The following is a 27,188-nucleotide window of genomic DNA, read 5'->3' as shown; positions in this document are numbered from 1 at the left end:
CAGAATCCCCCTGAGGAGCAGCAGGAGCACGGGACAGGAGCTGTGGATGTGCAAGGGAGCAGATTTAGTCAAGCCAGATGCCCCATGAACTTGCAGAGCAGTGAAAAGTGAGATGAGCAGGAAGCCTGTTGAAAACCACATAAAGCCTGTCCCAAGAGGATCCCAGGAGGAAGATTCACCCCATGGTGAATGACACAGTGCTCCTGGCAAAGAGCTGAGGAGGGTGAGGGCTCCTGTCCCTCTGGACCCCAAGGCAGGGTCAGGGGCACAGGGGAAATCCTGGCTGTGCCTGGCAGAGCAGCTTTAACTGCAGCACTGCTGATGGCATTTGTTAGGTATTGATTGCACAATCAATAGGCTGTCAGTGTTAGTAGCGTTTTAACTGGACTAATAATAACAACAACCATCCAGTGCATTTTTGGTTACACTGCTAAAACTTTTAATTAGACAAACAATACGTTTTGGGCTTGGCACAAGAGTGTGGATTTGGCTTTTGGTAGATAACACCCCCCAGCTGGGCAAACACATCTCTGTGCCACCCTGCCTCCCAGGGGGGATGAGTTCAGGATACCTGACCACAAGAAACACTCTGCCCCACTCTGCAGGGTCCATCCCTGCCTTCTTCACCTCCTGCAGCCTTCCCCAGGCTGCTTCTGGGGACAGATGTGACAGGTGCCATCCTGAACACGGGCACCAGCCTGACAGCCCCCGAATTCTGCCCCAGTGTGGGGCTGCTCAGCCCTGCCAAAGCCCCTCTGCGTGCCCATGACAGCTTCACCTTCTCAGTGCAGAGGGTTTTCCCACCATGAAGGTACAGAGGAGATTGGCCAACCAGCACAGATTTGAGCCCAGGTCCCTCTTCTCAAGCAGAGATTTCATCCAGCTTCCCCCAGCAGCCCAAATAAAAAAAGCCAGGCATTTCTCCATCTCCTCTGCATGCAACTCCTCTGACCCCCTGTCCCAGTGATTGGCAGCATCTCAGGGCTTCCAGGGGCAAGAAACAGCCTGTACTCACAGCCCACCCAAGGTAACAGTTCACCACAGCATGCTCACTTTTAATTTGCTTATCCAAGCAATAAAGCAGAAATGAGGAATGGCAGCTAATTAAAATTATCGATTCATGTGGCATTCAAAACTACCCAGACCAAGCCAGGGTGAGGAAAGAGGGATGAAGAGCCTGGAAGAGAACAGGGGAGGGAGGCTGCAGTGCTGCACTCAAGTGTGTCCTTGCTCCCTGTCATTCCTACATGGGGCAGACTCCTCTGCTCTAACAACCCTCTCCTACAAGGCACCATCCCTAAGACTTTGGGTCTTTTCTTCACCAGAGAAATCTCCAAGGTTCCCATTCCCTCAGCTCCATGTGAATCCTCGTTTGATTTGCCCCATGTATTTTTAAGGCTGGCTGACAGCAGGCAGACAACCACTCAGAAATGGGGGGAACACAGTCAGGATGTGTTTCTCACTGAGGCTCTCAAAGGTCACCGCTTGCAGAGCCCTCTGACCTTCACATCAGCAGAGCAACACACGGGAAACGTTTGTCTTTGTGACTCAGGTACGTGCAGGACTCACAGGGTGCCTGGGGCCAGAAAATCCAGACAACTTCCAGCTCACCTGCTCTGCACAAGATGGTTTTTAAAAGCAAAGTCAGTCTGTCACTGACATGGGAATGGGAGTGGGAAAGATGGGAGCCATCACCAGGGTTTCAGGTCTCTGTGGCCAGGTGTCCTTTAGCAGAGAGCTGATGGGAATGGATCCAAACTGAGAGTGGGTTTAAATTAGCTATTAGCAAGAAATTTTTTTCTGTGAGGGTGGTGAGGCACTGGCATCTGAGAAGCTGTGGATGCCCCATCCCTGGAAGTGCTGAAGTCCAGGCTGGATGGAGCCCTAAGCAACCTGGTCCAAGGGAAGGTGTCCCTGTATACAACAGCAGAGTTGGAGCCAGATAAACTTTAAGGTCAACCCAGGCCATTCTACAATTCTATGAAGAGGAAGATGCTCATGACAAGACAGGAGCTGTGGCTGCCTGAGCCTGGCCAGGGTGGGTCTGTCTGGAGGGGAAGGTGGCTGCTGAATCCTCACTTCCCACAGGGGTTAAAACTTTGCATCTCAAGAGACAAGCCAAGTGAGGAGCATCCAGACAGTGCTGTGCCAGGGACAGAGCTGGGAACAGCCTCAGAAGCATCCACTGCCACTCATGAGGTAAGAAACTGCCACTCTCTTCTTGCTCCTCATTGCCCATCCCATTCTCCCCATCCCTCTGTGTTGCATAGCTACCAACAGCTGTCCTCATGGGATCATAAAAGAGCCAAAACTCTGACTAAAAGCTTGCTCCCTGTCCCTCTGACCTCACATAGCAAGCAGATGCCACCATGGCCTGCAGTACTAAGGGAGAGAGCCACGAGTGCATCGTCCCCATCTGAGCACTTAGAAACAAAGAGGAACCTGCAGGAAAGGACTTCTGCTCTGAATGTGCTCCAAAAGCTTCTCAGAGAAGTGACAAAGTACCTTCTCGTTTTTAAAACTGCCCTGGCAGCCTCCTCAGCGAGGTTTGCACCCACATTTGGGCATGGACCCTGGGGGGATCTCCATCCTGTGCCTGAGGTGTTATCAGTGCTTCCCCTGAGCTCTGTGGGGACTGCAGGCATAGCTCAGGCTCCTTCTGCTCTGCCTGCTCTCCTGCATTCCCCAGTGAGCAGCCTGCTCCACCCAAGCCTTTGCAGACCATGCTGCCTTGCCAAGCAGCCAGGCAGCTCTTCCCAGAGCACAGCCAGACACAGACAGGGCCAGTGGCCACTCCACAGCACCCCTGCCCCCATCCCACCCCACACCTGGGCACCACAGCGTGGAGGAGATCAAAGATCCTGCTACAACTGCAGGTAATCCATCCAGGCAGGCAGGCAGAGGGATTCATTCTCTGTGACAGACTTTATCTGGCTCCAGGAAGGATAAACCTAAATCCTTTCCTGTATTTCCCTTCCACTCTCCAGTCCAGAAGATGTAATGTGATATGTGGTCAGGACCAAAAGACAACATTTAGGGACAAGCAGGGCTGGGCTGAGGAGAGCACCAGGGAGAGCCCCATGATGGGACAGAGAAGCCTTCACCCTCAGAAGCCCCAGACTGGTGGATCAAGGGGAGAAGGGCTGTTGGGAAGGCATCCAAGGATCTTCCATTCCATGCCTCCAAGGGAGGTGGTTGGGATGGCTTCACCTCCTGCTCACCCATCACCCTGAGCTGCTGTCATGGCAACACATGCTTGGATTCAGGACAGAACAGGTACTTCTGCTTGTTTACCCGAGAAGGAGGCAAGGCAGCATCCTGGTGTTTTGAACAGAGAGAAGGAGGGGAGTGAGCCTGCAGCCAGCACGGGAGCTCACAGACAGGCTGACCTGGACCTGCCTGGTGTGCAGCTCTGCAGCCTCCTGCACCCACAAGAGGGGTGCAGCCTTCATCCATTTCAGTCCTGCTGCTCATGGCTGGGAGATGTGCTCGTGGGGATGGTGACAGTCCCCACACCACTGGGACCCCACGTGAAGATGGGGTGATAGAGGGCTGTGGCTGCACAGGATAAAACTGGGACATGCTGGGTGCTGAGCACCAACCTTGCCCTCCAAAGGGGGGGACCACACCTCAGGAAGATCCTCTGATACTCACCAGGGGCTGCAAAGAAAACAGAGATTGCCCAGCAGCAGCAGTGTCCTGGCAGCAGCTCCTGCCTTCTGCAGCCATTTCCCAAGGGCAGCCCCAGACACGGCACATCCAGCACTACCCCTGGGCCCAGAGAACAGGCTGAGTGCACAGCCTTTCCTTTGGAACCTCACTCCTACCTGCAGAACAGGCTGAGTGCACAGCCTTTCCTTTGGAACCTCACTCCTACCTGCAGGAGAACTGAGTGCACAGCCTTTCCTTTGGAACCTCACTCCTACCTGCAGGAGAACAGGCAGAGTGCACAGCCTCTCCTTTGGAACCTCACTCCTTCCTGCAGAACAGGCAGATTGCACAGCCTTTCCTTTGGAACCTCACTCCTTCCTGCAGGAGAAGCAGGCAGTGCTTTGATTTCAGAATCCAGAGGAGCCTGAGCAAGATATTTCCTCCTCCAGCAAACAGCTGCATGGGAGGCTGGTGACCTTCTACACCACCTCCACATGGCAGCCCCTTGAGAACGGGTGGAATCTCACTTGCAGCAGCCCTCTGCATTCAGTGCCTCACTCCTGGGATGGCACACCAGCCCCAGCAGCAGTCCTGCTTCCCCTGTGTGCAGAGGAGGCAGGAGCTGGGGGAAGAAAAGCTGTCTAGGAGCTCTGAAAGAGGCCCGTGCTGGAGGGTTTGAAGTTGCCTCCAAACTCTCCTGATTTTTGAGAGATTTGGGTTCAGCCAGCCCGTAGGAGAGACACAGAGTGGTCAGGACATCAGAGCAAGATTGGAGCTTGCCCCTGTGCTTCACACCATTCCCCTGGCACACAGATCTTTCACCAGGTTGAGCCTGCTGTGCTTCAGGCTTCGTGCCAGACCCCGGGCTCAGAGCCAGACCCTCTCTGCAATCCCTAAATCCACTGCTCCAAACTCACACGAACCTTGTTTGCAGCTTGCTGACCTAACTTAGCTCTGGAGAATGGGCACAGCCAGATGGTCTCCTGTGCTGCAGCCCCGCTGCCCACAGCCTAAGCAGAGGTTATTTTGGGGCTCGCTCACTACACCAAAATGGCCTGTTCATGAATGCCTTACAGAAACAAGAGGCAGGCAGCCGGGAGGCAGCAGTTATCGCCGTTGTGTCCTGGCAGGCTCTCTCCATTTTCCCCAGCTGTGAAATGGGTACTTGCACTTCCCAGAGGTCGATGAGAGCTTTTTCTGGGTATCATCCAGCAACAATCATTTCATTCCTGGAAGCGATACTCACAGGGGAGGGAAATCCAGTATGGCACAGTCATGGTTGATTCACCTGAGCATCCCAGCTCTGGTTCCTGCAGCTCTGGTACAGGGAGGCCAGTCTGAAGATGCATCCTTTGATTGCAGAAAACACCTGCTGCAGATGTCAGGAGCCTTCCCTGGTCTGATGGGTGGCTGCCTGGTGAGGTACATGTTTCCTCCTGGCATGACCTCTCCCAAAGTCAATATATTTTCTCCATGTTTGATGTCTCCCAGCCACAACACACAGCTGAGAAAATCCCCTGTACAACAGAAGCTATCTTTGGAGAGAGCTAAAAGAAGGAAATTGTTAATAATACATGGACAAGGCAGCTCAGTACGTTGTGGCACATGGGCACATCTCTGCAGGGCGCTGAGCAGACCCTCACAGTGGGATTTTCCTCCTGGATGCCTTTGGCAGCTCTCTGCAGCCCATCTCCAGGAAAGCCTTAGGGAAACCACCTGTAAAATGGGCAGCAGCCAGAGCTGGATCTGCCGAGCCCCACGTCCGCTCTGCCGGGAATTTCGGCAGCCTGCAAGTGCAGCTGTGCCACTGCGTGTGCTTCCCGCCAACATCTGCCTGTCCTGCTCACTGAAAAAATCATGGAGCTGCCGCTAATTTCATTAGCAGGCCCGTCAAGCGGTTCATCAATCCATGATTTCCTGGCTTGCCGCCTTGAGGAAACAAGCGGGATCTGCTCTGAATTCACAAAGCCATCCCCTGGGGTCATTTGTCTGAAGGCTTAAAATTTCCCGAGTGCATTATTATCTCGGATTAAAACTGGGGGAGGGAGGGGGTTTGATTGGCTTTTCTCCCCATTCCCGGGAGCAGTGCAGAGCTCCCTGAGCCTCGGCAGCAGCTCCCGACCCGCGGCAGGCGCTGCTCCGTGCGGGGCACGGCTCGGGGCGCAGCTGCGGAGCGGAGAGCGGTGCAAGGGACATCGGGAAACACTCGTGGTGGCGTTGCCAAAGGCTTGGCTCTCCGTCCCGACGCGCTGCCAGCCCGCACCGAGGGTCCCGCACGCAGGGTCCCACCCGCTCGCAAGGAGGGTCCCGCCGGGAGGGTGCCCCTGCCCGCAAGGAGGGTCCCGCACAGAGTCCCCTCTCCCGCACACGGATGTGGCACTGAGGGTCCCCCCTCTCTCACAGGGATGTCACACTGAGGGTCCCCTCTCCTCCCTCACGGGGGTGTCACACTGAGGGTCCCCCCTCTCTCACAGAGATGTCACACTGAGGGTCCCCTCCCTCTCACGGGGGTGTCACACTGAGGGTCCGAGGGTCCCCTCCCCTCTCTCACGGGGGTGTCGCACTGAGGGTCCGAGGGTCCCCTCCCCTCTCTCACGGGGGTGTCACACTGAGGGTCCGAGGGTCCCCTCCCCGCACGGACGGTCCCGCGCGGGCGCGGCGGTTCCGCGGCCCACAGCGCCCTCTGCCGCCCGCCCGCCGCACCCGCAGCGCCGGCATGGGGAGCGGGGAGCGCGGGAGGGAACGGGAGAGAACGGGGGGTGAGGGATGGAACGGGGAACACAGGGAATGGGCGCTGCGGGAGGACGGGCAGTTCAGGGCGGGTTCTGCAAAGAGCCAGCTGCAAATCCGCGATGGATCCTCCCAGGAGAGTGGGAATCTCGGAGCCGCGGGTCATGGTATTATAAAGAGTAGCACACCTGCAACTACGCCAACTTCAGCCAAGAGCATCTTGATCATAAAAGGAAAAAAACATCAAACCCAGAAGAGCTACAGTTTAATTCAGAGATGATGAAAAAACTTTTATTCTTACCCCAACTTCTAATTTTGGTAATGTAAACGTTCCTAGCCCCACAATCCCAAAAAGCAAGGCCATTATTTTTAAATGGAAAATGTTCATATGAAATGCAGAGAGGCAGTTTTAGATTGGAGGGAAGGAAAGAATAAAGGAAATACCCTCAGTTTTCCACTATCAACCCTTCTGGACTGGTATTTCCCCATGTGTCCTCCCATCATTTTAGCCAAACTCTTGGCTCAATTTGAACCAGAACATGAATTCTCTTCTCCACCACATATTGCCCTGCTTTGAAACCAGCCCAAGCCCACCTCATGTGTGCAGTGGGCTCATAGGCACAGAACCAAGAAATGAGGGCTCATCCTCCAGTCCCAGCCCCTGCCCTGAGGCGTGGGTGACACTGCTGCTTGCACTGGTGCTGCTGCTTGCAGGGGTTTGGGGGCTGTTCCTGCACTCTCCCCCTCCCCATCACGCTGCTCACACCCCAGAGCCCCCAGGGCTGCAGCACAGCCCGGCACAGTTTTGCTGGCGCTCGCAGTGGTGCCACGTTTCCACCCTCACACGTGTCCCTGTGGCTCTGCCACTCATCTCTCCTCCAGAAGGCAGGGGACTTTGCAGCCTGCAAAGCCCCAAAACTCCCACTGAGTACAAGAAAACCCCCTGCCTAAGAAAATAAATGTATTCTGCACTCTCTCTGAGCTACCCACAGCAAAGCAAATATGGGCACAGTTGGGTCCCACCATGGCTTTGTTCCTTAAAAACATGTGATTTCAGTGAAATCTCTCCCGGCACATGTGGCAGTCATTAGATAGAGAAGAGAGACGCTCTCTGTCTGTCTCCTGCTCGCAGCACTGCCAGCACTGCACCTCTGCACCACACTTGTCATGTGAGACAGCCACAGCCCAAATGGGAACCACGCTGCTTCCACAGCAGGAGGCTTGGGAACGCTGTCCCAGGAAGGTGCAGTGCTCAGGGCACTAAACCACCTGCAGCAGGTGCCCCCTGACAGCACCAAATAACAGCAGAGAGAGGCAGGCAGGAGGCAGCGCCCTGCCAGCTCAGTGCCTCAGCCACGGTGGTGGCCAGGGCAGTGACAGTGACCCAGACAAGCCTCTCTGTTTGCAGGTGTCAGAGGCACCGTTTGGCTTTCTTGGCTGAGTTTTGTGGGTAAAGAGTTTCTGGGTGCAGACTGGGTAGTGTTTGCAGACACTCACTGAGGGCTGAGATTTGATATAACTCCTGAAGCGAGTTATAAATGCTGATCCCAAAAGGCAATGAAAAAAGTGACAGGTCAGAGGAGGAGCTGGGACAATCCCCTGATGTGGAGCCACCTCAGGGGCTGCCATCCAGGCAGTGCCAGCAGCAGGACTTGAGAAAAGGCCCTGGCAAGGCAGCCACAGGGTCTGCCTTGTGAAACAGCAAGCACTGCCTCAACACAAGGTCAAACATCATCCAGCTGACTCTGCTCCCCCTCACTGCATCCCACCAGGTGAAGCTTTCCCCTCGTCCTCAAACAGACTGTCTGAGCTATCAGAGAAGAAATCCTCCAGTTCCTCCTGCCTCATCTTGGCCTCCAGAGCACTGATGCGCTGCTTGAGCTTCATCTGGGCGTCATTGTACTCAGCCAGGAGCCGGCCAAAGCGGGTGTGCAGCGTGTCCAGGTTCAGGGCCACCCTGTCCAGCCTCTCCTCCATGCTCTTCCCTTCCGTGCTTTCCTCTGCAGCTGACTCATCCAGCAGCCCTTCCTTGATTAGGATCTCCCTGCCACGCTCCTCCAAGATCCTTTTGGCATCGGGGTACTCTGTGACTGCTTCCATGAGATCTTCCTTTGACAGGCAGAAGAGATCAGAGTAGCCCAAGCTGCGGATGTTGGCTGTGCGCCTGTTGCCCATTTTGCTGCCTTTGATGTTGAGGATGCTGATCTCACCGAAGCAGCCCCCTGCCGTGAGCAAAGCATACTGTGTCATCCCATCCTCGGCCACCACAGCCAGCTTGCCCTCCTTGATGATGTACATCTCCTTGCCGATGTCCCCTTTCCGGCACACGTAATCCCCCGGGCTGAACACCTGGGGGCGAAGCTTCAGCACCAGCTCCACCAGTAGCCCTGCCTCACAGTTCTGGAAAATCCTCACCTTCTTCAGTGTCTCCAGGTGAACATTGATGGCAATCTCTGCCCTTAACTTATCAGGGAGGTTCTTGAGGACCTCCCGTTCATCTACTGCCTTCTTGTTGGTCCACAGGTAGTCGAACCACTTGATGACTTTGGTTTCCAGGTCCTTGCTCACCTTACGGAACTGCATGTAGTGTTTGACGGCGTCGATCCTGGCCTGGAACTCCGCCCTGGTGGCGTTCATGTTGGATATCATGGAGCCCACGTTGCCCACGATGGTGGCAAAGATGAGGACGCCGATGAGGAAATCGAAGATGACGAAGAGGTACTCTTCATCCCGCACAGGGGGAGGCGTCTCCCCGATGGTGGTCAGGGTCAGCGTGGACCAGTAAAGGCAGTAGACGTACTCCCGAGTCAGATAACCATACTCAGGGTCTGTGACATTGGGGTAGACCCAGCTGTCCTCCCCGAAGCCTATGGCCTTGGAGATGGCGTAGTAGATGCAGGCGTTCCAGTGGATGATGACCAGGATGTAAAGAACCAAGTTGCAGATGCGGAAGATGTTGGGGTGGCTGGTTCTGGTCTCGGTCCTGTCGAAGAACTCGAACATGCGGGAGAAGCGCAGCAGCCTGTTGAAACGCAGCTCAGGGCAGTGCAATCCCACCAAAAAATAGGCCAGGTCTGTGGGCAGGATGGAGAGAACATCCAGCTTGAACTGCAGCGTGCGGATGTAGTTATCCCGTAACTTCTTCAGGTCCTTAACCAGGAGGCCCTGTTCCAAGAATCCTAAAGAGAAGCAAATTGTGTGATTATCTCGGTTTAAGTTTGACTTTTCTGCAGGTTTTGTGACACCTGAGCAATAATCTATGGTATGCCATGGATATGTGTGCATAAATACACAGGGTCACCCAAATATTACCAGTTCCTGCTCTACTCAGCTTGTTATCACTCAAGGCCTTCATCTGGCAAAAGCCACCCTAAGATATAACTCAGGGATTTAGTCTGTAGCCACGAAGAAAAAGGAACACAAAGGTTTCCATCCTTGAGATCATGAATTATTGCAGTTCTGTCAGCAAACGTACAGCCAAGTGCTGCCTTCCGAGAACATTAAATTCTACCATTTTTCCATGCAGATAATTCATTAGCTGAACTGATGCAAAATCAGAGATACAGACCTTCAACTATGCCCGAATACTAATAGTAATGCAGGTAATTTTGTACAATTATTCAAAGGTGAAGTTGAAAGCTGGGATGATTAATCTTTCATATTGAAACTTGCTCTATTTCTCAGATCTCCTAATTAGATTCATTCTCTGGAGACTGCTTCGCACTAGTGAACGCCAAGGTAGGCAAAACCCTCCTGCTAATGGGACTGTGGATTAGGCCTGTCCCTTGCAGCTCATCTCCACTTTTAAGGGATTAAAGGAAAGCCAGGATACTGCCCTGCTCACCTGTGTGCAGGCGGATCACAGTGTCCCCGAGATACAGAGCATCTGAGATGTAATCCAACACCAGCCACAGCACAAAATAGGTCTTTTGCAGGTCAGTGAAGCAAGCCCTGGAGGAAGGTCATCAAACAGGGTGTGAGACCACAAATCCCCACATCTTCCCTAATTATTACAGCTGATCCTGAGGCACCCAACTCTGCAACAGAGCTTGGCCATTGGCACTCCTCTTCCAGGAATTAAAACTCCCTGCTCTGAAAAATCTGCCCTCCCTTGATGGAGGTAAAACAACACCTTGAAACCACCTCCCAAGTGACCCTGAAACCATGGCCCTTTCCAGCTGACAGCTGGAATTCACCATGTGAGTTCAGTGTCAGTGGAGGGTTTCTTTCCTTCCCACCAGCCCCATCAGCATCAGTTTGATCCTGGCTGAGCCCCAGCAGCCAGGTGATCAGGAGGGTCAGAGGAGGCAGGAACCCTACAACAGCTCACCTGGCTACGAGCAAGCACCAGTTGTAGAGGACAGGAACTGCAATCACAGCCAGCCAGTGGTAATACCAGTCCCCTGCAGGGTCCACCACAAAGAACTGCCATTTCCTCCTGGAAGCAGAGAGAAGAGCCAGAGCTGGCAGTGTGTGTGTAAAACAGGGTTGGAATGAACAATCAGAGCCACATCCTTCATGCCTTGCACCACAGAGCCTCAAACAGAGCTGCAGCTTGGGTGCCAGTCTGTACACCAAAACTAATCCCAGCAGAGCTGAATTCCAGCACTGTCTGAGTTCCTTTATCCCTAAAACACAGCTGAGAATGCAGCAGAAGAGGAAACTGTGGGATGGTAAGGCAAAGCAGGTGGCCCACATGACACAGCACCCCAGTGGCAGAGCCAGGAACAGATGTATGGAAGAAGGTGAACAGAAAAGTTCTCACGAGGTGACTCGACATTGCATCTCCCAGGTGAGGTAGGGACTGGTGCCAGGCAGATCTGAAGAGAAGATTAATTGGAGCAGGAAGGAAAGAGTGCTCCAGATCAGTGGCAGCAGCAGGAGGGGCTGCCCAAGCCCCAGAGCAGTGGCCCTGGGGGCAGCTGGCATGGCAGGGCTCCTCCTGTGCCTCCTGCAGTCTGCACAGCCCCAGCTCCAGCCTTTGAACTGCTCCCAAGTGTTTGATCCTGCTCGTCTTGGGACTCTGAGATAAGAAGTGTGTGCTCCAGTTGCCAGATTCACTGGAGAAGCTGGGGAAGAGAAACTCTGTGGCTGGGCTGATAGGCTTATAGCTGCTGCAGCCTGGTGGGGCAAAACACCCTCTCCCTCATTCCCTCCCTCCCTCCCAGCTTTTAAACATGCAAAACTCCCTCCAGTGATAGGAAAATAAACAACTCACTTGCCAACAGATTCCCCATGCCCACCCCATTACTTCTGGCAGCTTCAAAGGCAGAACCCCTGCCTGGAAATCTCCTTTCCCTGGAGCAGGCAGTGCCTGGAGTGTGGGGACTGGCACTCAGCGCAAAGCCAGCCCCAGTCCCTCATGTTCACCCTCTGTGCACTCACAGACCAGTGGTGGTCCAGCCTCCCCATTAAAAGGGCTTATTTTTAACCAGAAAGTGCAAGTTGAGCATTTGTTTTTTGAGAAAGAGACTCTGCTCCCTAGGACATACAGCACTGCCACAGGGGAAGCTCTGACTCACCTGCAGCAGCCCAGAGAGTTGTAGCACCCACAACCACTAATAACCTCAGCAATGCTGTTAATGATGTTGGTAATTTCAGCTTTAATTCACCAGTGCTGCCATGATAGGTGGCCAGAATCACTGATACTACACTGACAGCAGGGCCAGGGCTGGACAAACAGGGCTGGACAAACAGGGCTCTAGGTTAAGCCAGGAAGAGAAATAATATTCTGCCTCTTCCCAAAGGCTTTGCACTCAGGCCTGGAGCTGTGGAGCCTGCCATGGCCATGAGCAGCAGCTCACATGTGGAATTACCAGACTTGGGGCTCTTCTTACCCTGGAGCTGAGGACCTAGAAAGCCCCAGAAGCTCCCACTGCATCCCCAGAGTCCACTGGCACTGAGCAGCCCTTCCACAGAGCACTTCAGCTCCTTCTGGTCATCAAAAAGCTCTCCTTAACCCCACAGGGCAGAACAGTATTTTCTTCCTCACTACTAAAGACCCAGATACAAGGCTCAGATTATTTTTCTCCTACAGAAAACAATTATTTCTTGGTGTTTTAATTACCATGTATAATGGTAGGGTCCAGAGTAGTCTGTGAGCTTTGCCCTCTAATTAGCCAGCAGAAGAAAAGCCAGGTTATTGCTTCTCACCAGGAGTGTGAGCTGAGGAGATGAAAGGGCTGGATTTGAAAGAGCCTTTTCAGAAAGCTGCTCTTTGTGGGGGCACAGGCAGCAAACACTCCCTTCATCCTGCAGATGATGAATGAGACTGGCAGCCCACAGGTCTGTGGCTCCTGGCTGGGATGCAGTGGTTGCTGGGTGGAGTCCTGCATCCCTAGGCTTGTGTCCAGCCCCTCATATGCACAAGCTGCAGTTGCATCTTATAACAGACCCAGGGCTGGCTCCAAAAACAGCCCTAGTGTGGCACTGGTAGGAACCTGGGCAGGTCTGATGTGTTTTCCACCAGGGCATGGACCAGGAGAGAGAAGACCCCGTGGCTGAGGGACAGGCCAGGTTTTATCCACAGGGACAGACCACCAGGTCCTGTGTGTCAGCAGAACAGCCCAGCAGAGCCAGGCTGGCTGCCACAGCAGGAGCTGGAGAGGGCAGCAGGGACCCTTCCCACCACTCCATCCCACCTCCTTCTTTCCCATCCCCATCCCCATCCCATCCACACACAGCTGATCCCCAGCCAAGGACAGATGGCACCACAGGAAAAGGATCCTACTTTTTCTTTAACTTCTCAGTCTCCTCATCCTCCAGGTCATCATCAGCGCCTGCAGCCACAGTCAGGAGCTCAGGGCCCTGGAAACGCTCCAGGAAGGGGTCTGGCCTCTGCTGCTCCTCATGCAGGCTCTTGTTGGCCCAGTCCCTGAGCACCAGCACCAGCCGGACTATCCTGGGCAGGGGAGAGGCAGAGCCAGGAGTTGTTAACAGAGCAAGAGCAAAGCAAAAGCTTCAGAGCCATCAAGGGAGCTACAGCTGAGGAGAAAACTCTCACAGCTCCCTCTCAAGCACTGGAATTTCTTTTTTACCCCTTGCAGCAATGATGTGGGACCAAAACTATACAAGCAGTAGAGAGCACCCTGATAGAGTTCCACAACTTCTACATAGCCCTGCTGTCATTCCCACGGGAATATGAGGAATCTGTGGGTGAGGGAGGCAGAGGGAGGCTGCCTGCAGGGAAAGGAGCCCAGTGGGGGTGAAGCCATCCCCTACCAAAACCCTCTCCATGGTCACTGGGGCACAAAGAGCAGCACTCACAGACACTCATCCCTGCATGCCATGAATTCCACACAGCAGAAGGGGATCCTGGCCCCACAGAAGGCCCCAGTGTCCAGGCCAGGCACAGAAGGCTCACCCCACGGCAGTGGCACACACAGCTACCTGGCCAAGGCTCCCTGGCCTCGGAAAGCACGGTCAGCCCTCTGCTCCTCATGCAGGCTGGCTCCTCTCTGCAGCTCTGAGCTGGGGTCATCCTGGCTCAAGCAGGTCCTGCAGTGGGGAAAAAGGGGGATCACATCCACACTGTGCCACCATGGCACTGCCACAGCCAGGCACACTGCAGGAAGCTGGCAGCAGAGATTGGGGATCCCAGCCCTGCCCATGCCAGGCCTTTCCCTCCCCTGGCCCCCACAGCCCCCTCAGCCAGAGCAGGAGCAGCCTGACCTGCTGAGCCCTGTCCCCTCCGTGTCCCCCCCGGGCTGGGCTGGGCAGGGCTGGTGGTTGGCTGGGGAGCTCTGCAGACCATTGCTCTCCACTGGCATCCTCTGTGTGAGGAGACCACGGGCACACACCCAGGAACCTGCAAAAAGCACAGAAAACACATGCAGGACACATCACACGGTTTGGACACAGAAATCCAGCACAGCGTGGGAAGACAGGGTCAAATACCAGGCATGGACCCACACCATGATTCCCATGGCTCCATGAGGAGCCCTGCAGGGCGTTTTGTTCTCTCCCAGAGATCCCACAGCTGCCTGGGGCCATGAAAGATGCTCTTCTCATCATTCAGACTCCTGTGTTCAGCAGAACACCTTTTTCCTTCTCTTCCCTGGTTTTGCCTACCTCTCTTTTGCCTTTCCTACTCTCCTTGCCTTCTGTTCCCTGGCCTTGCCTGTCCCTCCCCTTCCCATTCCTTGCCTTGTGTTCTCCTCCTTTTCCCTGCCTTTCTCTGCCCTCCCTTGCCTTGCCTTTCCCAGTCCAAGCCCACCTTTACCTTGCTTGCTTTCCCCTCCCTTGCCTTGTCTGCCTCCTCCTCCTTTGCTTTGGGTTGCCTTGCCTGGGCTTTCTGTGCCTTGCCTTGCCTTTTCTTTACTGCTTTCTCTTACCTTGCCTTTTCTACCTTCCCTTGTCTTTTCTACCCTCCCTTACCTTTCCTTTTCTGCGCCTGCCTTGCCTCCCCACCCCTCCCCTGCCTTTCCTTTCCTTGCCCACCCCTCCCTCTCCTCCTTCCCCCTCTCCTGCCTTGCCCTGCCTGTCCCACCCTTCCACAGCTCCCCGTCCAGCGCTGCCACCCCCGAGCAGCCACCAGCGCGCACTTACGAGCCCGGCGTCCCCCGCAGGCTGGAGCGCTGTGCTGCTGCCTCGGGCGGGCTGGCAGGGCTGGCTGGGCAGCATCCCTGCCCCGGGAGCTCCCCGGGCTGCCTGCGCAGCTTTTAGAGCACGAAGCCAGGGCAGAGCAAGCAGAGGTGCCCGGCGGTGGCAGCGGGGACAGCGCACACACCGCTGTGTCTGTCACCGCCCTGCTCATCCCCTGAGCATCCTCCATGCCCTGAGCAGCTCCTCCAGGGGAGCCGGCTCTGACAGCAGCCAGCCTTGTGCCTGGGGATGAGAGGGGAGGAGGGGAATGTGCTGCTGGGGATGCTCCATTTCCCTACGCACGTGTTCCCTTCTCCCCCACCCGTCACCTCCTCGGGGCTGGAGGGACCCCAGGAACGCCAGGACAGTGCCCAGCTGCAGATCACAGCCATCCTGAGCAGCTCTGTGTCCCTGAGTCCCCCTGTGCACAGCCAGCACTCCGAGACGGGCTCAGGTCCTGCCACACCAGGGGATGCACCTGGATTGCACCAGGGTTCTGCTCCCACCGCCCTCCCAGCCCCTGCCCTAGGGAAATGCAAAGATGTGATTATTCCCCTGCTTCAGAGGCTGTGCCACAGCTACTGCCAGGATGGAAAACTGGGAAAAGGAGACACATTTTAACACCCTCACATCCACTTACCTCTTCTTCTGCTGGCAGAGCAGGGGACCAAAAGTGCTGCTCTGGAGTCCCATCAGAGAGAGCTGCAAAGTGTGAAGGTGATCATGAAATGCACATTTGACCAATTTCTGCTCTCTTATTTTGCTCAGGAAGTCATTCTAATACCCAGTTAGCAAAACATCTGCATGCCCAAGGCAGTGAGGAAGAGGTCAGTTTTTATCCTCGCCCTCCAGGGTGAAGCCATTTGCAGTGGCTGAGGCTGGATCCGTCCTGACGGGCACATGGAGTCCTGCCCCTTGTGCAGGGCTGATCTGAAAGCACCAGGAGTCCCTTTCATCTTTGCTATCAAAGGTTTACCTTTTACTTTCCCCTTCAAAGCCTCAAATTTCCCTTGTTCTGATCTCACTGAGCACCCAGGCAGCAGGGAGTCCAAAGGAAGACACAGAATTTCTCATTTGGCTGGGGCTGTGGCTCCTGGGTGAGCACCCAGCAGCACAGGATGCCACCCTGCTCTTGTCCCCACATCACAGACTCCAGGTGACAGCTCACCAGGAGCACTGGCAGCAACGTGTCCCCCTTCCAACTCTCTTTGTGCTCCCTGCCTGCAGCTGCCTCCAAAAGGAACATGGGGACTCCAGGAGCTGCTCCCCCGAGCACCATCATGCACAAAACACTTTATTTGCTGTGCAAGTCGTTGTGGCAGTGGCCCTTGGGGACACCCAGCCCTGCCATGTGTGCTGCCTTGGGACAATCAGCCAGGAGGAGGAGGCAAGGAAGAGAAAAAAAGAAATAAAAGCATCAGACTCCAACAGGAACAACATTAACCAGAAGCTTTTCTCCTCAAGATTCCCCCTCAGTCAGGGCAGCTGGGGCTGAGACACCCACGAGCAGGTCACAGTCCTGCTGCCAAGGGAATAAACCTTACCTGTTCCCTCTTACTGGGACACCAGGATCAGACTCCACAGAAAAGAAACATGTCCAGAACACACAGAGTTTATTAAAATATGCATTTTGTGGTCAGTGTTTCCAGATTTACACCAGAATTTATGCCTTACACAGAAGTCATCTCTTCCACAACCTGCCAGTAACTAGCCCATGAGAACATGTCCAGTTTGACCACCTCTCCTCCAAACACCTTCAAGCCACACTTTGAAGGTGGTGTGCCCTCCCAAATTCATCCCTTCTCACCCTAAAATACAGCTTAAAATAAACCCCAAACACAAGCTTCCTCCCAGCCACAGGAGCCACCCACCTGCACACCCCCCTGCACAGCGAGCCCAGCACACCCCCCTGGCTCTCACCTGCAATAAATCCCAGTGCTCTGCTCAGCTCAGCAATCAGCCACAGGTTCAGACCTGCAATTACTTTGGGACAGTTATTTATTAGTCACTGTCCAGCTGCCAGATTTACAGTCACGGACGCTTGATGCGGTGTCAAGCAGAAAACACCCGAGCACTGCTGTCTGTAAATAAGCTATTGGGACATCTGGATGACATGTAGATCCAGCTATAATTAGGTATAGGTGACACAGAGAGGTCCTGTTAAGCCTTGCCAAAACCTGCCCCCAGGGCCTGCATGCACAGCTCCAGCAGATGTGCTGGATGAACCATCAAAAACATCTCAAAGTCACCTCAGAATCAAGTGCTACTAAACTCTAGAGAAGGAAACCAACAGAAAAGCTGTTGAACTGAGCTTGTTTATAGTTAAAAAGCATCTGGGTCAGGAATTTCCCTCACCCATGTTCTTGCACCATCATTGAAGTTGCAGCTTGGCAGCAAGACCTGGGAGAGACACTCCTCCACTCCCCTGTGCCACAAATACCTATTTTCCCTGACCTGTTTGGTGCTATTGCTGTTGGTGTGAGGTTTTGTAAGCCACAGAGTCACCATGGGGAGGTTTCCCATGTAAATCTCTCTGGGAAAGAACCCAACCCCTGGATGTCAGCAAGGCTCTGACAGTCACTTTGGACCTGCACAAACCTGCTGTGGCTGCAGGGATGGGAGCTCCTGGCCCCTCCAGCTCCATTTCTGTGGCACAGGAGACCTGGCAGTGCCACCCCCACCAAACAGCAGCTGCACAAGGAAAGAAAACCCAGCAGAAGTTCAGAAACACTCAGTCACTCTATAGAAGATGAGGATTGACCACAGCAGTCAGCCGAGAACTTTCATGGGGTCAGAGTTGAGATGTCCAAGGTGGGATGTGGCCAGGGGACTGAGTTGTGACTGGAACAGGACCCCAGGTCCACAAACACCAACACTTCAGGTTTGCATCTCCTCTGGCAGCCTGAGGGCAACTGCACAGAACAGACACCTTCTGTGTCAGCCACCAGGTCCTTGGGAGACCTCAGCTCTTCACAGCAGCTTCTCACACCTTCACCGTCATCAAGGCATGAAGGACACGGACTCTTGAGGGCCCACAGTGCCAAAAGCAGTCCTAGTCAAGAAAAAAAGAGTTTCACTGCTGGCAAGTACACGAGAAATGCTCCACTCCCTGCCCTCACCCATTCTGCCAGGTGAGCAGGGGAGCTTGGGCACGAGCTGTCATCTTCTAAGCCAGAGCCAGGTGTTGATGAGGCAAGCAGAGATCATCACAGAGTACAGCAGGGCCTCCTTCTGCCTCCAGGCATGGCACTGCTCCTCCAGCACACGCAGCCGCCCCGAGATCCTCGCCAGCTGCAAGGGAAGCAGGGGGCACTGTCAGTGTTGGATCCCACAAACCTGGGGTTTGGAGCTTTCTGTGCTTTCTGGCTCTGACCCCTGCAGAACACTGCTTTGGACCTGAGCCCTTGGAGAAGGCTCCAAATTTGAGTGATGGAGTTAAAATCACAGGTGCGCAGTTAAATAGAAGTGTGTGTTTTCACATGGTGAAGGGTTTTAAATTTGAGGTTTTTATAATACAGTAATGGGTATGGGACAAGATGGAGGAATTTGGGTGGTGTCTCTTTCTGTGCTCATCTTCCTTCTTCATGGTTTCAGGCAGCAGTTTCTGGTTGGTCAGTTAGTGCTGCACTGAGGGTCACAGGAGTTTGGTTATTGGGTTAAAAGTATAAGTAATATAAATATTATTTCTCTATTGGACTGTTTAGCTTTAAGAGACTTTGTAACTAGCTAAGTTCAGCTCCATTTTGCTTCCCTTTAGCTGGTGGCTGAAGTGTTGCTGAACTTTCTGTGCTTCAGATAAGATTTAATAAACAACCAAGCCTGAACACAAGAAAATCTGTTTCCTTTGTGTGTTTTTTAACCCTGGCTCTGAGTGAAGACAGAAAAGACTCCAGACAAACCACTCATCAAGTGGTGCAAAACTCCACCACTGTTCCATGTCAGCACCCAGCAGCGTGGGACAGCAAGGGATGGAAATGGAAAGATGGGAGCTGCTGCCTCCTTCAGGCCCTCCTTTTCCGAAGCAGCAGCTACCTTTGTGAGGGAGGAGTGGCAGCTGCACCCTAGGTCTGCAGCAGGGAAAGATTCTTCCCATCAGAGAGCATCTGAGCCCCTCCCACTGCCACCAGAAGGGTCTGGCTGTGTCCTGCAGCCCTTCATCCCCTTGAGGTAGGAGCTCAATGGATTAACACAAATGTAAATCCTCTCCTGCCTCTCTGTAGGGTGGGACCAGTCTGACAGCACCAGGACTGAGCAACTTCCCCCTGGAGCTTCCTCACCCACCCCCTGTGGCTTCCCCAGAAAACACTTGCAGCCCTTCACCCCCATCTCACCTGCCTTCTCATCACTGCCACCTCTGTCACCCCAGCCTCCTCCAAGGCGCTCTCTGCAGCTGGGATGGGCTCCGGGGAGCTGGGAAAGGAAAGCAGAGATGCAGGTGGACAAGCACTGCTTGTGGGGGGCAGCTGACTCCCCACAAATGCAGCACTGCCACGGGGAGCTGAGCCATGCAGGGAGTGTGCTGCACCAGGAGAAAGCAAACAGCTCCTGCACAGCACCCACTCATCTCTTCTTAACCACTGGCACCCCTCCAGCACACACCCAGAGGGGTCAGGACAGACAGCACATGCCAAGACAGGTAACAGGAAACAAACACATGCTTGCATTTCTTTAGAGGTGCAGCAGAGAGAAAACACATCTACTAAACACCCATTCTCTGTAGCCTCTGAATTCACTGAGGGCTGGATAAAACATCTTTAGAGCCAGCCAGGTAAACAGGTAGCACAGGACCAATGCTGAAATGGAGGGGTGAGCCCAGTTACACCAGCAGGTGAGGAAGCTGCCATCAGCTGGAGGGAACTATCACTTTTTGCTCTTGTAGCAAATTTTACCTGCAATTTGAAACATAAACTAGCAACCCAAACATTCACCACCTTCTTCTCTCCCTGGAAACACAGGGGCCCCACTGGAATGAGCTGCTGCACTGGCAGAGGCAGCACAGACCACTGCAGGGTCCACACCACTGAGTCACAAAATAAAGTACATCCACAGTGAGAAAAATTCCTGTCATCACAGGCTAGCCCAAAATCAGCTATTCTATAACCAACCCTGTGCACAGCAATAACTCACACAGGCACTCACTGATCCCACAGGGGTTAACAAGCACCTAACCCCACTCCTGGGACACCCTGGGGAGGAGAGGGTGATTATCCCTGTTTGTAACACGATGCTGATCTCGCTGAAGACAAGCCAGAAGAGCATGTGGAGATTCACTGAATCCCCTTCTGAAGCTCCATTTGTGAGATAATGCCTCCATAAAATGTAGCTGCAGTGTAAAATGACACAACAGAAAGAAAACGCAATTTCCCCCAGCAGATAACCATGAAAAAAGGACACATCCTGCAGCTTTTGACTCAAAATTCCAGTTGATACAGATGAACACCCTTTAAAGCAGAGACTAGAAATTGCCTTCTGGTGACTCACACCCTTCAAGAGGTCAGCCAGGTATTCCAGTCTCTGTCTGCGACCAGACTTGACTAAAATCTCAGGACAAACAAGTCAGCACAGGCGTTTTGTTTATTTTATTGCTGCACAGGAGTACAAAGCTGTCATATTGAAGGGATGTCTGCATCTAAAGGCATGTAAAATACCAAGAAAAGGTGTTTGAGGGTGGCTGGTTTCAAAGGGAGATCAAGGCCTGGGGAGAAGCCCCAGAGTTATCCCACTGCATTACAGCAGCTCTGCAGGCTACCATGGCCTGAATGTCCTCCACTGCTGGAGGGAGGAGGGACAAGGTCTTCTGTAGCCACTAACCAGATCTCTTGGTCATTAAGACATTAAAATGATGTCTGAATACAGCCTCAGCCCACAGTTTTTAAGAGCAGAGACATCACTTTGGATCATCAGCAAGCAGCAGCCAGCTGGGGAGGGAAGGCAGGATGTGCCACCGATGATGGATGTGATGATGGATGCTGGTTCTCCTCCCTTTCTGCCTGGAGGCTTTGCTCAAGGAGAATGAGAAGTATTTAGATGTTCCTCCAGGTGCACAGCAGCCTTAGAGCAGTGGGGACACCTTAAGGCTGCAAGGCTTCTTTGAACAAAGAGAATTTACTGCAGTGGCACAGATAAGGGTGGTGGAGATGATTCCTCCAGCACATCTGGAGGGATTGAGGCACTGCACACCTGCTCCAAGGAGCACAGAGGGACACCACAGCCTGGCCAGGGGCTTTGGCTGGGGAATGAGTGCAGCCAGCTCATGGAAAGGCTTAACTGAGTGACCAAGAGACAGCCAGAGGTGCTGGGAGCCTGCAGGAGAGGCTGAGTCAGGGACAGCACCTGGGTCAGGCCAGCTGCTCTGGATTTTGATTCCCTTCACACATTCCTCTCCAAGAAGTTAGAAAGCATACAGAAAAATTAGCAGCAAACCCCCAGCAATGCCACAGCAGCACTGGGTCACTCAGGGTGCCCAGGGGACTGGTTAAGCTGAGCAGCAGAATCAAACCAGGCTGGGTTAGTGAGGTGCACCAAGGCCTGGCACCCAGAGCTGGCACACAGGACAGCTGAGAAAGAAAGTCCAAGGCAGCCATGCAGGACCACCCTGCAGCCCACAGCTTACAGAGCTCATGCCTCAGCAAGGCACAGGCCAGGGCTGGCAGAGTGACAGAGAGCTGGCTCAGGACAAGCCAAAGTCACCTGGACTGTGCTGGGTCTCGCAGAGAGTCCTGGACACGGTGGAAGAGCACCTGGCCCAGGAGGTACATGGTCTGGAAGATGTTCTGCATGGAGTAGATCCTGCCTGCCTCGGTGAGGAGGGGGAGTGGGGCACTGGGAGCAGGCAGGGGACACGAGTCCAGCCTGGGTGCACACAGAATCACGCCTGTTACCCCCTGGTCTCACACAACAGGGCCCAGCCTGGCATTAGGCACTGCTCTTCATCCCTTCAACAGCTCCACACATCTCTGGGCAATGCCTCAGATGGCATCAGCTGGGAGAACCCACTCCAGCCACCCCAGACTCAGAGACAGCCACCTGATTCCTCTAAAACCAACCATGGCTGTGTGCCATGCTGCTCTCCTGCCACCCAGGACAGCCCTGGACTTTAGTGTGACTTAAGTGGGACAGCAGTCCCTGCTCCAGGATTAGCTCAGAGACAGCTTCCCCACTGCAGAGACTCTGGAGCAGAGGCCTGGGGAACAACACAGCTGCTTCCAAACACAAACATCTCTGGCACCAAAGGCTGTGTCCCTCTCATGGATGAGCAGGACTTGCCAGGCACTGCATTGCTGTGATTTGGACCCCCCATGCCCCTCTCAGGACACCAACAGCAGAGAGCTTCAAAACAGCCCAGTGAGAGGAGATGCTGCTCCCCACCCGCCCTGGGTGACTCTGGGCCCCTGCTCACCCCTCATGCTGCTGTCCTGGGCTGTGCAAGGCCAGCTGGGCACAGTCACTGGGGGTCCTGTCCCTCCGTGACCTGCTGCTGTGATGGCCCTGTGGGAATCAAACACAAGCAGGTTAGCACAGAGCTGAGCCCAGCCTGGTGCCCTGCGTGGGCTGTGGGGCCATCAGCACTCAGTGGGGGAGCACTACAGGAGCCCCAAGCTCCTGGTGCAGGTGGGGACAATGCTCAGAGCAAACAGAGGGTCCCCAGCAAAAGCCTGATGATCTGAACTCCAGTTGGATCAAAACCCCTGAACCTAACCCATCCAGGATCAGCTCTCAAATTTCAGGGAGGTTAAAGCACTTGAGGAGGCAGAACAGCAGCTCCAGTAGCCAAACCAAGTCTCTGCCTGCCCATGACTCTTTGAAAGAGTCTCACACAAGGGTTAAAATCTGCTTTTGGCTCTGACCCTAGACCCCTTTACACTGCTGTGATGAACCAGTTCTATCTCATACTTCATCAAGAAAAAAAAGAGGTTGAAAAAGGACTTAAAAAGCAGCAGCAGCAGCCAGGGGTGGGACTGCACCTACCTTAGCCTACTCCCCACTCACAAAATCCAGGACCCAGCACACAGGGGTGCACTGGTTCCAGGTCAGAAGGAGACCCCTCCATCCCTACCCCCTCACTCCTAGGGCCTCCTTAGAAGATGAATCCTGGCTTGGAGCAGTAACAGCCACCTGGAGAAGCCCAAATTTGGGACTGTTCCCGTTCCCCACCCAGGCACCCCCCCCTGCCCGTACGGTACCGATCGCTTGCGGCGCTGGGCAGGGGCTCTGCTGGCCGAGGGCAGGAAAGGGAGGTCCCCAGAGGGGTCTGGGGACATGTGCACCACCACAGAGGGGACCTTCCTTGGCTGGGTCAGCAGGACTGGCCTCAAACTGGTGTCTGAGATCTCTACGGAAAGGAGAGAGGGAAGAATTAAGGCAACCTGAGTGGCCTCAGGAGAGGGAAGAGAGATGCACCCACATGAGAGTAAAGCCTTGTTTAGTGCCAGATGGACAAACACTATGCCTGGGTTTTTTGGACAGCCCAGGGAGGCAGAGCCACTGCTTCAGGACAGCAAGGTTTCAGAGCTGTTAATCACAGACAGGGCGAAATGTCCTGCATCCCAAAGCAGGGCCCCACCAAAGGCCAAGAGGAACTGCAAGAGACATGGAGGGAGATTTTGGCTCCACATTTTGCTCCCCTCCTATTGAAATTAAGACCCCTCCAGACTGCTGCTGGTGACCTTTGCCCACCTCTTCCCAAGCCATCCACCATCCTGCCCTACATTCCCGAAGAAAAGTGTCTGCACTATCTGCCCCCATCCTCTCCTCTAGCAAAGCAAATGAGAGGGGGGTTTATAAAGGGGTCCTGCTCCCTGGGATGACCTCCAGCCACCCCAAAAGACAACCCAGGGCTCCACCTGCCAGAGAAATCCTATCAGGGATGTGCATCCGAAATGATGCAGGGACATCCTCTGTCCCTGTCCTCCTGTCCCCAGGGCTGCAGCTCTCTGCCACCTTCAGCCTGTTGGGAACCTGCATCCTTTGGTTGATGGCTTCTGTGAAGAGCAGGTCACAGCGCACGCGGTTCAGGTCCAGTCCCCACAGCGGCCACATCTCTGCAGATGTCCTCAGATGTCCTGGGGGGGTTCACAAAGAGGGAAAGAAAGCTGCAAAGTGGCAACAGGAGCAGCACTGCCAAAAGTGACAACAGGGGCAGCTCCTCTTGCACCTGCACAGGGACAACACTACGTGCTACAAGAGCTAAAATACAGAAACAACCCAAAAGACAGACACTGCAGGAGTTGTCCAGGAGAAGAGGATGTCCCACAGTGCCCAGCTGGCAAGGACAAGGTGTCCTGGGAGCCAGGTATGAGCTTAGCACCCACTGCCTCAACTGATAGCAAGGAAAGGGCTCAGCACACAGTTCAGTGTACCAGTGAAAAAAATTCTTTTCCATCCAGAAGTAATGTTTTCTGGAGGGCTAGGATCACATTCTTGTGTTCATATACACATTTGAGGAAAAACTAGGTTTTCTAAAAGCAAAACACACTTTTTGGTGATGGGCTTCCAGGTTACCACAGGAAAGATTTTGGTGCTCAGTTTTTCTCCACACACACATGCACACTGCAGTACCCCCAGGGCCATACCCCTTTCCCCCCACGATCCTGCACTCCTCAGGTGACCCACATCCAGCCAAGGATGGCCTTTGCCCTGAGCACAGCTGCCAGATGCCAAGTCCCAGGGTTTTGAGAAGTGCTCTGAGGCCACAATGTCCCAAGACTTTCACCAAGCCACACAAGCAGAGGGCAATCAATGCACACTTTTGGGAGAGGAGCCCCAAAAGTCACCTTCCTGGCTCCCAGCATACACACTCTTTATTCTTTCCCAAAAGGCTGCAGCTGAGGAGAAAACCCCAACAAGCAAGAGGTGCTGAGGCTGGAAGACCCCAGCCTAATCCCAGTGCTGCCCAGGTACTCCAAACATGCATGCACAGCACCCCTGTACCCTCCCTTCTGGCACCTTTTGATCTCACTGTGCCCAAAAAGGTCCTTCTTTGCTTCCAGGAAAAAAATCTCCACCCTAAGAGGGGCCAGCAGTAGCCAGGGCTGCCCACCACCCCCCTCACTGCTGCTCTCAGGGCACTTTGCATCCTCCCACCTTCCCCAGCTCCCTGAAACCCTTTAGGACTTCACTCAGGGAAAACCTTTAGGATTTTTCACCCAGGAGCAGAAGGGAATTCCTGGGGAAGGATCACAGACCTGTTCCCTGCAGCTGCCAAGCCTTGAGACTCCGGGTACAGGAGGGTGGCAGAACCAGCTCTGCCCCTGCCATAACCAGCACTTCCAGTGAGTGCTCACCTCCTCCCTCCTCCTCTGCCATTAAAACCCTTTTAATTACACAGGGATTTGCCCAGCATCAGCAGTGATGATTCCCTGCGTCCAGCCTTGCAGACTGTGCATCCCTGTCCCTGCACTGGGTCTGTCCTGGAGGCACTGCTGGGGACACAGTGGGGGCCCCACAGCACCCCCACCACCCTGCCCAGCCCCAGCCCTTGGGTACCATAACTCCTCCCAAAATCACAAAGGTTTCCTTCTCCCTTGGGTCCCTGCTTCCCCCAAAACCCCAAAGGAAGTGGATTTTTGCAGGCACCCCCTACTCAGAAACAGGACAGTTATTCCTGGGATGCTCCCAAAATGTGTCAGTCCCACAGGAGAAACCTGCAGCAGAGCCCCAGGCAGGGTACACAGCCATGGAGACACCACCAGGTTTCTCCTTCACGTTTTTGGTGCTTCAGAGGAGAGAACACCCTGTGTTGCATTCCCAGCCTGTTCTCCGGGAAACCAGCATTTATTAATAGCAGTAAATCTGGAAGAGGGCAGATCTGCTCATTTCCTAATCACCTGTGAAACCACTGCAGCTCCCAAGGAACAGAAATGGGAAGGGGTGAGAAGCAAGCATTGAGACTAAGCTATTAAGAAAGGGAAAAAAAATCAGCTGTCAAAAGTCATAAGAAAAAAAAAACGTTTAAGTGGCTGGATTTCCTCCTTTAACTTTCTTTAGGGCTTTTTGGAGCTTTTGCCACGCACGCCCCGCACGCCTGGAGAGGCTCAGCTCTGCTTTGGCACTTCTCCTTGGATTTTCAGTGACGGGGAATTTCCGGCTCACTAAGCCGGAGTAGGTTTAAATCCTGCAAGCCAGGAAAACCTGCCCTGGGGAGGGAAACTCCACAACCTCCCTCTCTCTGTCCCTCCAGCCCAGGCCAAACCAAACAGGGGACCAGCACACCCCGTTCGCCTCTCGGGATGGGGAGCTGGAGGGAGCAATGGGTTTGTTCCCAGCCCTGTCCCGGCAGACAGGGGCACAGGCAGGGAAGGGTTCGGTCCCCGGCTCCAGTGAGCCCTGTCCCGGCACAGAGGGGCACAGGCAGGGAAGGGCTCCTCACCCCGCTGTCCCGGGACGGCTTCGGGCACTGATCCCCGCGGGACACACGGGAGGGGACCGGGCCGGGGAAGGCACAGGGGGGGTCCCAAACCCTCCCGGTGGGGCCATCCCGGCCCTGCCCTAGGGCCCGCAGAGCCCCGGCCGTGCACACGGACAAGGGGACACTGCGGAGCAGGGGAGGGACACTTACTTTTATCGCAGACCGACGCAACCTGTCGGACCTGTAAACAGCCGCGCCCGCTGCCGGGACGGGGCGGTGCCGGCGGGGGCAGCCCGGCCCCCCGGTAATGAGCCCGGCCCCCCGGTAATGAAACCAGCCCCCGGTAATGAGCCCAGCCCCCCTGGTAATGAAACCAGCCCCCGGTAATGAGCCCAGCCCCCCTGGTAATGAAACCAGCCCCCGGTAATGAGCCCAGCCCCCCTGGTAATGAAACCAGCCCCCGGTAATGAGCCCAGCCCTCCAGTAGTGAGCCCAGCCCCCCCGGTGTCCGGCCCAGCCCCGGTGTCCGGCCCAGCCCCGGTGTCCGGCCCAGCCCCGGTGTCCAGCCCTGCCCCCGGTGTCCGGCCCTGCCCCGGTGTCCAGCCCTGCCCCCGGTGTCCGGCCCTGCCCCGGTGTCCGGCCGGCCCCTCCTCCCTTAAAGCCGCAGCCGGTGATTAACACGTTGAGACTCATGCTGGTGCCACCTCCCCTCGCAGCCCTCGTGTCCCCGGCCCTGCCCAGCTCGTGCTGGCACACCGGGATTGCTGTCTCCAGGGGCAGAACCAAACCCAGCACCTTCCCCGTGTCCATGCCCGGGACACTTGCGGGCAAGCCCCGCAGCGCCCGGCCCAGCCCAGCCCAGCCCGCCCTGTGCCGG

General features: G+C 54.7%; 2 protein-coding genes across 3 annotated transcripts; both read right to left on the bottom strand.

Annotated features, from left to right (window-relative positions):
- Positions 1 to 7,118: 7,118 nt before the first annotated feature.
- Positions 7,119 to 15,852, bottom strand: CNGA2 (cyclic nucleotide gated channel subunit alpha 2). 2 transcript variants are annotated; one of them, XM_033072252.1, is made up of 7 exons: positions 15,605 to 15,852; positions 14,053 to 14,188; positions 13,771 to 13,878; positions 13,112 to 13,282; positions 10,712 to 10,819; positions 10,226 to 10,332; positions 7,119 to 9,560 (listed from the first exon to the last, which is right to left on the bottom strand). In XM_033072252.1, the coding sequence occupies exons 2-7, from the start codon at positions 14,148 to 14,150 to the stop codon at positions 8,137 to 8,139; spliced, it is 2,016 nt and encodes a 671-aa protein (XP_032928143.1). In that variant the 5' UTR covers positions 14,151 to 14,188; positions 15,605 to 15,852; the 3' UTR covers positions 7,119 to 8,136. The 2 variants fall into 2 exon arrangements, with proteins under 2 accessions (XP_032928143.1, XP_032928144.1); XM_033072253.1 differs by lacking the exon at positions 15,605 to 15,852 and adding an exon at positions 14,929 to 14,985.
- A 708-nt stretch (positions 15,853 to 16,560) lies between these two features.
- FATE1 (fetal and adult testis expressed 1) lies at positions 16,561 to 26,610 on the bottom strand. The gene is made up of 7 exons (XM_033072254.1): positions 26,522 to 26,610; positions 23,808 to 24,026; positions 23,148 to 23,296; positions 22,364 to 22,452; positions 21,655 to 21,816; positions 19,296 to 19,374; positions 16,561 to 18,255 (listed from the first exon to the last, which is right to left on the bottom strand). Exons 2-7 carry the CDS (start codon positions 24,001 to 24,003, stop codon positions 18,124 to 18,126), a joined length of 807 nt encoding a protein of 268 aa, XP_032928145.1. The 5' UTR covers positions 24,004 to 24,026; positions 26,522 to 26,610; the 3' UTR covers positions 16,561 to 18,123.
- Between the last annotated feature and the right edge of the window lie 578 nt (positions 26,611 to 27,188).

This window comes from Catharus ustulatus, chromosome 14 (genome assembly GCF_009819885.2).
Source record: "Catharus ustulatus isolate bCatUst1 chromosome 14, bCatUst1.pri.v2, whole genome shotgun sequence".
NCBI lineage: Eukaryota > Metazoa > Chordata > Aves > Passeriformes > Turdidae > Catharus > Catharus ustulatus.
Note: the sequence above shows the minus strand (reverse complement) of the source record. Positions and strands in the feature narration are given on the sequence as shown.